At 42.3% G+C, this 8,953-nt stretch overlaps 1 protein-coding gene across 2 annotated transcripts in view; it reads right to left on the reverse strand.

Moving 5' to 3' along the window:
* Positions 1-8,953, reverse strand: part of HECTD4 (HECT domain containing E3 ubiquitin protein ligase 4) — a 163,858-nt gene that overhangs the window by 44,448 nt on the left and 110,457 nt on the right. For both annotated transcript variants that reach the window (XM_011928666.1, XM_011928665.1), the window contains exons 50-53: positions 8,089-8,225; positions 7,465-7,591; positions 4,050-4,187; positions 2,243-2,379 (exon numbers count right to left, since the gene is read on the reverse strand). In XM_011928666.1, coding sequence (XP_011784056.1) covers positions 2,243-2,379; positions 4,050-4,187; positions 7,465-7,591; positions 8,089-8,225 — 539 coding nt within the window. The remainder of the gene's footprint in view (positions 1-2,242; positions 2,380-4,049; positions 4,188-7,464; positions 7,592-8,088; positions 8,226-8,953) is intronic.

An 8,953-nucleotide genomic window follows, 5' to 3' on the forward strand; every position in this document is an offset into this window, starting at 1 on the left:
ATGAATTCTTAAATATAAATGTGAATTAACAACATACTAGAAAGGCCAAAAGCCAGTTATTAAAAAAAAAAAACAACTTCAATCAAAATAAAAACAGTACAAGATAATATATACATAAACACACACACAACCAGACTAATATATATATATCTATATATTTATACATATATATAACCAGACTATAGCAATAAATGCTAGTTTCATGCCATTGATTTAGTCTAAGTTCAAAGACATCTGCCTAGTACTGAGTGTTTTAGTTTTTCCATACCAGATGGAAAATTTTAATTGATACAATAAAGATTTTCAATGTAATCATAAGTTAGCAATTTAAAGAGAATAGTGCTATATTTCCAGCACACACTGTTGCTAGGTAAAATTTATGTTTATTGTTTTTATGTTAATAATATCTTAAAAGGAGGGAATCTGTCTGATATCTCTATTTTATTGCTAGGAACATAAAAAGTAAGCTCATACATATGCATTTTAGATGCAAATACCAATGCAATTTTCATTTAGGGATTATTAAAATGGAGAGAAATTACCATAGAAACAACAGAATGATTACTATAAGGACATTTCTATTTTTCTAACTTTTATTTTCACACATTTAGATTGCTCAAAAATATCGTCAGTAATGTATTTTCTTATAATCAGAGTCAGAGGTTTGCATCAGAAGGCAGTGGGAGATTAACAGTATTATTGATGGAATTTTCCATTTGAAAGTTCACCTCAGTGACCACCAGTCACTAGCCCCTCTAAACAAATTTAATGAGTTAAATTACATTCTGACAAAATAGTCAGATGATGTAATTTTTTTTTTTTTTTTTGAGACAGAGTCTTACTCTGTTGCCCAGGTTGGAGTGCCATAGCATGATCTCGGCTCACTGCAACCTCTGCCTCTGGGGTTCAAGCAATTCTCCTGCCTCGGCCTCCCAAGTAGCTAGGATTACAGGTTCGTGCCACTATGCCCAGCTAATTTTTGTATTTTCAGTAGAGACGGAGTTTCGTCATGTTGGCTAGGCTGGTCTCAAGCTCCTGACCTCAACTGATCCACCTGCCTCGGCCTCCCAAAGTGCTGGGATTACAGGCATGAGCCACTGCACTTGGCCTAAAGATGTACATTTTTTCAAGGTAAATTTCAAAGCATTAATGGAATCTAATATCATCTGTATCTCTCTAAACAGATACCAAAGTTTATATCTATACAGTGATTGATAATATTAATATTTTATCAGAGACTCTCAGGCTTGATCTGTATATTATTTCACCAGTTTTTCCTGCATAGGAAGCTTCTCAAATACAAGGATGTGCATGCAACCTCAGAATCACAACCATGGCTTTCAAACAGAGTCTCTTTTCAAAAGAAAGCTTTGGCCTTGTCCTCTCTCACTCTCTTACTTCTCTGCCCCTACCCCTAAAAGTCCTAGCTGCGTCCTAGGAGAGAGCTTTGCAAAATGGAGGAGGAAACTACTGATCCAGTTTAATACACACATTTTACAGATACAGAAATTGAGGCTGAGAGAATCAGTGAGATGACGTGATCAAAATGACACAACTTTTTTCTTTTTCTCTTTGGAGAGAGGGACTCACTCTGTTGCCCAGGCTGGAGAGCACTGATGCCATCACAGCTCACTGCAGCCTTGACCTCCCAGACTCAAACAATCCTCCCACCTTAGCCTCCCACATACCTGGGACTACAGATATGCCCACCATGACTGGCTAATTTTTTGCAGCGACAGGGTCTCGCCATGTTGCCCAGGCTGGTCTCGAACTCCTGGGCTCAAGTAATCCTCCTTTCTCAGCCTCCCAAAGTGCTGGGATTACAGGCATGAGCCCACCGCCCAGCCTATTTCTTTGATTTGTGTCTCTATGACCATCATGACAATGACAGATCAACCATTCATCAAGGACAATGGGGACTTTTCCCTGGGAACTTAGGTAGATACAATGCAGGAACAGTCTGAACGTGCTGGACAGAAAATAATGGTAGAGGTGGTGTGGTCTGAAGGCACTGACAGCTTTGAGACTGGACAGCCTCCTATCTACTGTCAGCCCTGATCTGAGTCCCTGAGGAGAGCTCAGGCAAGTCAATTGGCATTAGAGCATTTTTGCTTTGTGTCTTTGTCCTTAATTTGAAGAGAAACTTATCTGTATAATCACTTTTTAAGGTACTTGAGAATCTGGGCATGACAGCCTCAGTATACATAAAATAGCTTATTAATCAGAATGGCTGTTCACTCACTGAATCAACATCTAAGACGACTCCATGAAGCCCAAAGGTTTTCAGCATCCCTCGGATGGCAAATTTTGGCAGAGCAGTTCCAACAGCACTGCTGGCTACATTATTGCTGTCTGGAGAGCGGGTTACTACTGTGAGACCTGAGGAGTGTAGAGGGAGAAGTTTTTCAGGAAAAAGTACCACCGCATCTGGGTTCTTACATTTAGCATCCAAAATAGCTCTCCAGATAAAAATAAAATAATAAAATAAAATGAAATAAAATAGCTCTACGGGCTTTAACAGAACCCTCAGTTTTGTTATAACCAAGCAAGAACACAACTCAGTCGGGAAGGTAATATAATAGAACGTTGTAAAAGCTGTTACAATTCAAGAATAAAAAGACAAATAAGCCAGTTTAAGGTGGGCAAAGAACTTTTTGTTTGTTTTTTGAGACACAGCCTTGCTCTGTGGCCCAGGTTGGAGTGCAGTGGTGTGATCACGGCTCATTGCAACCTCTGCCTCCCAGGTTCAAGTGATTCTCCTGCCTCAGCCTCCGGAGTAGCTGGGATTACAGGCGTGCACCACCAGGTCCGGCTATTTTCTATATTTTTAGTAGAGATGGAGTTTCACCGTGTTGGCCAGGCTGGTCTTGAACTCCTGGCCTCAGGTGATCTGCCTGCCTTGGCCTCCCAAAGTGCTGGGATTACAGGTGTGAGCCACCGCCCCTGGCCAGTGGGCAAAGAATTTGAATAAACATTCCTCCAAAGAGAAATGGAAAGATACAAATGAAAAGATGTTCAACATCATTAGTCATTAGAGAAACGCAAGTCAAAGCCACAATGAGGTACTACCTCATGCCCACTAAAATAGCCAAAATAAAAAGGACAATTAATAACAAGTGTTGGCAAGGATGTGGGGAAACTGGAGCCCTCGGTGTAATCGCTTTGGAAACTAGTTTGGTTGTTCTTCAAAAGTTAAACATAAAGTTACCATGTGATACAGCAATTCTACTCCCACATATATACCTGAGAGAAATGAAAACACATATCTACACAAAAATGTACACACACATGTTCATAGCAGTATCAGTAGTAGCAGTAGATTAGTGGTTCCCAGAGGCCAGAGGGGAGGGAGGAATGAGAAGTGATGAGGGTACACGATTTCTTTTTGTGGGGATGAAAATGTTCTGGAATTAAATAGAGGCAATGTTTTGATGGTTGCATAGCTTTGTGAATACACTGAAACAACTAAATTGTATACTTTAAAAGGGTATTTTATGATGTGTGAATTACATCACAAAAAAAGAGAGATGAAAAGTAAATATATATTCCCCCTGCCTTGCCTACGATGTTCTGGTATTTTTATGAAGGTCTTCTGGTAACTCTAAAAATAGTGGTTTTCAATTCTCTTTTTTTGTGCTTTTCTGTATTTCCCTCATTTCTTTAAAATATGCAATAGATTTTTAACCAAAGAAAATACATTTTATTAAAATTCTAAAAAGCCCAGTTTAGCCATGTGCATGTGGTTTATCATCTCAGAATACAGGACTAAGCCTGAGAGGCCCATCTGTAAACCTCAGCCTGGGCCCTACCTCTCTTCTTGTGCAGGTAGCTGCCTGCCCCACTCAGCTAATGCTAACTGAATTCTGGGAAGCGGGAAGGGCTCCACCAGGGTTGCTCTAGGGCTTCACATGGGGCGTGTGGAAGAGGTCAGCTCAAAGAGTAAGGAGAGTCACCCTAGGAGAGCTACCAGCTGCTTTTGCACATTAAGGAAAATTCAACCTCTCATTTCAAAGGAAATTTCATAGGTGGAGTAAGGAGGAAAGCAAAACCTTTTCGAACTTTATCAATTGTGAACTTGTTTGCTTCGTCTTTAATGTCTTCAATGGTGGGAAGATAAAGGTCTCTTGGGATGCCACCATTCTCTTCATAGAGAAATTCAACCGTCTGTCGGGCAATATCCACCATACCTAAAAAATATAACAGCACTGGGTAACTCCCCAAAGAGTACACACAGATCAACCACGACACTAAGTTACATGCAGAGTGAAATGATAAGGGAATCTTTCAAACACTGTTTATGGGAGTATGTAATCCTTTGGCAAAGGAAATTATGCAGTATCTACCATGTTTGGAATACTAAATGCACTACTTTTAGGAATGTCTCAAATCTCTTCTACAGAAATATAAGCACTAAGGCCAGGCACAGTGGCTCACACCTGTAATCCCAGCACGTGGGGAGGCTGAGGCAGGTAGATCACTTGAGGCCAGGAGTTCAAGACCAGCCTGGCCAACATGGTGAAACTCTCTCTCTACTAAAAATACAAAAAGTAGCCAGGCATGGTGGTGGGCGCCTGTAATCCCAGCTATTTGGGAGGTTGTTGAGGCAGGAGAATCGCTTGAACCCGGGAGACAGAGGTTGCAGTGAGCCAAGCTGGCGCCACTGCACTCCAGCCTGAGCGACAGGGAAAGACTCCATCTCAAAAAAAAAAAAAAAAAAAAAGGCCAGGCGTGGTGGTTCATGCCTGTAATCCCAACACTTTGGGAGGCTGAGGTGGGTAGATCACCTGAGGTCAGGAGTTCGAGACCAGCCTGGCCAACATGGCAAAACCCCGTCTCTATTAAAAATACAAATTAGCTGGGTGTGGTGGCAGGTGCCTGTAATCCCAGCTACTTGGGAGGCTAAGGCAGGAGAATTGCTTGAACCCGGGAGGTGGAGGTTGCAGTGAGCTGAGATTGAGTCATTGCACTGCAGCCTGGGAGACAGAGTAAGACTCTGTCTCAAAAAAAAAAAAAAAAAAAAAGAAAGAAAGAAATACAAGCACTAGTGTGCAAAGGTATGGCTAAAAATGGTCCATTATTTTGCAGTTATTTCATATTCATTAACTCAAAATAACAAATTACGGGACAAACGGAGAGGAAGAAGAAAGTGAGGGTAACATTTCTTTTTCTTTTCTTTCTTTCTTTCCTTTTTTTTTTTCTTTGGGACAGAGTCTTGCTGTGTTGCCCAGGCTGGAGTGCAGAGGTGCAATCTCAGCCCACTGCAACTTCCATCTCCCAGGCTCAAGCGATTCTCATGCTTCAGCCTCTCAAGTAGTTGGGATTACAGGCGCGCACCACTACACTTGGCTAATATTTTTGTATTTTTAGTAGAGATGGGTATTTTTAGTAGAGATGGGGGTTCACCATGTTGCCTAGGCTGGTCTCAAAACTCCTGACCTCAAGTGATTCGCCTGCCTTGGCCTCCCAAAGTGCTGAGATTACAGCTGTGAGCCACTGTGCTGGGCCATGTTTATTTCTTTATATATTTTTGTACTGTTTGATTTTTATTGCAATAAACACATGTTGCTTGTTTAGGAGAGAAAGAGGGCTATATGAGCTTCTTCTATCCACTTACTGAGATTGCTCTTTCTTCCCAGAGAAAGAACATACGATTATGTTTGATAGCAACAGCTACTATTGATTAATAAACCAAGAAAATAAATGTCCAAAGACCTAGGAGGAAAAGCATTATGGGAGGAAAGCAAAATGGGCACAATTCCTCCATATCCTGTTGTCACCTTAGGCCCCATAGCACCCAGGACGTTGTGGGTGAAAGGGCAGGTGTTGGTCTGGGGCGGTGGCTCACACCTGTAATCCCAGCACTTTGGAGGCTCAGATGGGAAGACTGTTTGAAGTCAGGAGTTCAAGACCAGCCTGAGGGACATAGCAATACCCTGTCTCTACAAAAAATAAAAAAATTAGCCAGGCATGGTAGTGAGTGCCTGTAGTCCCAGATACTGGGGAAGCTGAAGCAGGAGGATCTCTTGAGCCCAAGAGTTTGAGGCTACGATGAGCTATGATCACACCACTGCACTCCAGCCCAGGTAATACAGAGTGAGACTCTCTCAAAAAAATAATTTAAAAAGTGGGTGTTGATAGAATCTGCTTTTTATTTTTATTTATTTATTTTTTTGAGACGGAGTCTCACTCTGTTGCCCAGGCTGGAGTGCAGTGGCACAATCTCCACTCACTGCAAGCTCCGCTTCCTGGGTTCATGCCATTCTCCTGCCTTGGGTTCCCAAGTAGCTGGGACTACCAGTGCCCACCATCACTCCTGGCTAATTTTTTGTATTTTTAGTAGAGACAGGGTTTCACCACGTTAGCCAGGATGGTCTCAATGTCCTGACCTCGTGATCTGCCCGCCTCGGCATCCCAAAGTATTGGGATTACAGGCGTAAGCCACTGTGCCCAGCCTAGAACCTGTTTTTTTTTAATATAAGGCCAAACTCCATCCCACCTATCTACCATTCTTTTATTCACTGGTCTTACTGTAAGGAAAAAGTATGGCAATTTTCTGAGCAGAGCTTAAAAGGGGGCTGTGATTAGAGACAGATGCTTTTGGAAATAAGTGTTAGAATAAACAAGAAATTGTGGCCTAATATTAGAAGATTAGGGAACAATAATCTTTGCAATGTTTCCAAAAGAACAGTGGGTATGAGAAAAAAATACCATTTGTTTGTTTGTTTGTTTGTTTGTTTATTTATTTATTTTTTGAGACAGAGTCTCGTTCTATGTTGCCCAGGCTGGAGTGCAGTAGCACAATCTTGGCTCACTGCTGCTTCTGCCTCCTGGGTTCAAGCGATTCTCCTGCCTCAGCCACCGGAGTAGCTTGGACTATAGGCGTGTGCCACCACACCCAGCTAATTTTCTATTTTCAGTAGAGACGGGATTTCGCCATGTTGGCCAGGCTGGTCTCAAACTCCTGACCTCAGGTGATCCACCCACCTCAGCCTCCCAAAGTGCTGGGATTACAGGCGTGAGCCACCATGGCCGGCCAAAAATACTGTTTAATAAGCAGAATCAGGGAACAGTGAGAGACTGCCATATCAACCTTGTAGAGCACAAATTCCATTTTAAAGATGGGGAAAGCCCAGAGATGTTAAGTAATTTTCTGAAGTCCTCACAGCTGGTAAATAGTGTGACTTCAGATGTGACTGTTAACCACCAGACCACAGAGTTTCCCATTATAACCACTCCAGCTTCATTGCAGCAGCCCATCAACCCAAAATATTCAGGTAAATTGACAAGCAAATCAAAGTCCAGCAATGAAAACAAAAGATCAGAGTTCACTAAAGGTAAGATCAAAGACACTGTTAAGTCTGGTGCAACATTAGATGAGTCTCTCCTGATTTACGTTCTCATTTTCATGCAACTCCTCACTTCAAGTCATGAAGTAACCTCCTTAGCGAACAAAAAGTACCAGACCTAGTTGTAAGGCTCCCTTTATCTGGTCCAGGCCTGATTTCCGCTCTGCTTCATTGCGGAAGCGTCTTCGGATGGTAGGAAAAACCTTGGTCTCCCATGCTTTCACCAGCAGGGCGTAGTGGTCCTCCTGGAAGGAGAAGGAACCTCATGAATGGAGAAGGAACACCTGGTGCAGGTATCATTGTTTCCCTAACTTACAGCCCTCACCCTGAGGTCTTCACCCCACTTAAATGCCAGTAATAGAAAGATCAGGCATGGACCCCTGTACTAGACACACCCCCAGATGCCAGGGCACGGAACAGCAAGACTAGGGCAAGCTCTTCCTTTCCCTCTAAAGAAGCCATAGAAGCACTGTCACAGGATTCTGAACTATTGCAAAGCACTTCACTTCTCCAGTTTCTGGATCTTAACTGGGCAAAATGGTCCAACGGATATCTCTATTGATAGAGCTTTAGAAAAATGAACACTCTAAGGTTCATTCACTGTTCAAGCACAATGATGTCACTGAGAGTAACAACAGCAGTTTTGCACTCGCACATCAAAATCACTCCGTGAGGCTTGTCTTAGTCACCAGGGAGCTAAGCAAATGCTGCTGAGTCCTGATCTAAGCCGTGGGTCTTTTACCTGCGGGATGTCATCATCGTCATCATCATCGCTCTCATCATCTGCAATGGGAGGTGGGTGAGGGTCTGGGCCAGAGGTGATGAAATTCTCATAGCTGAGCTCGACTTTGTAATGACAGGAGGTGTCACTATCATATTCTGTAACAGAGCACAAGGACAGTGAATTCTAAACAAGAGCAGGCTAGAAAAATCCTTAACTTCTTACCCTTAGACAAACCAGATTATCTTAATTTGCATGATAGGAAGACTCCTAGTATGCTGAGGAATTTTAAATCACAGAGTCTAGGAATAACTAATTATCTATAATTACCCTGAATCCTAAAATAGTTTTTATGAGTATAATTCATTCAGTTCAGAGAAGAATTTAGAAAGTCCTTCACTATGGATAGAACTAAACAGACCTTTTTTTTTTTTTTCAGACAGAAGCTCACTCTGTTGCCTAGGCTGGCATGCAGTGGTGCGAAGACAGCTCACTGCAGCTAAACCTCCTGGGCTCCAGTCCTACCTGAGTGGCTGGGACTACAAGTGTGTGCCACCACACCAGGCTATTTTTAAAATTTTTTGTAGAGACAGGGTCTCACTGTGTTGCCTAGGTTGGTCTCAATCTCCTGGACTCAAGCTACCCTCCTTCCTTGACCTCCCAGCATTGGGATTATAGATGTGAGCCATGGTGCCTGGCCCTAAACAGAATCTTAAAATAGTTTGCAAACCAGTATCCCAAGGGCCAAATATGGCTTGCAGACACCCTTACTTTGGTGAGCTGTTTAATTTTATGACAAAATTGTTACAAATAATTATAAAAGGTTTTTTTTTTTTTTTTGAGATGGAGTTTCGCTCTCGTTGCCCAGGCTGGAGTGCAGTGGTGC

Source organism: Colobus angolensis, unplaced genomic scaffold, assembly GCF_000951035.1.
Source record: "Colobus angolensis palliatus isolate OR3802 unplaced genomic scaffold, Cang.pa_1.0 Scaffold79, whole genome shotgun sequence".
Taxonomy (NCBI): Eukaryota; Metazoa; Chordata; class Mammalia; order Primates; family Cercopithecidae; genus Colobus; species Colobus angolensis.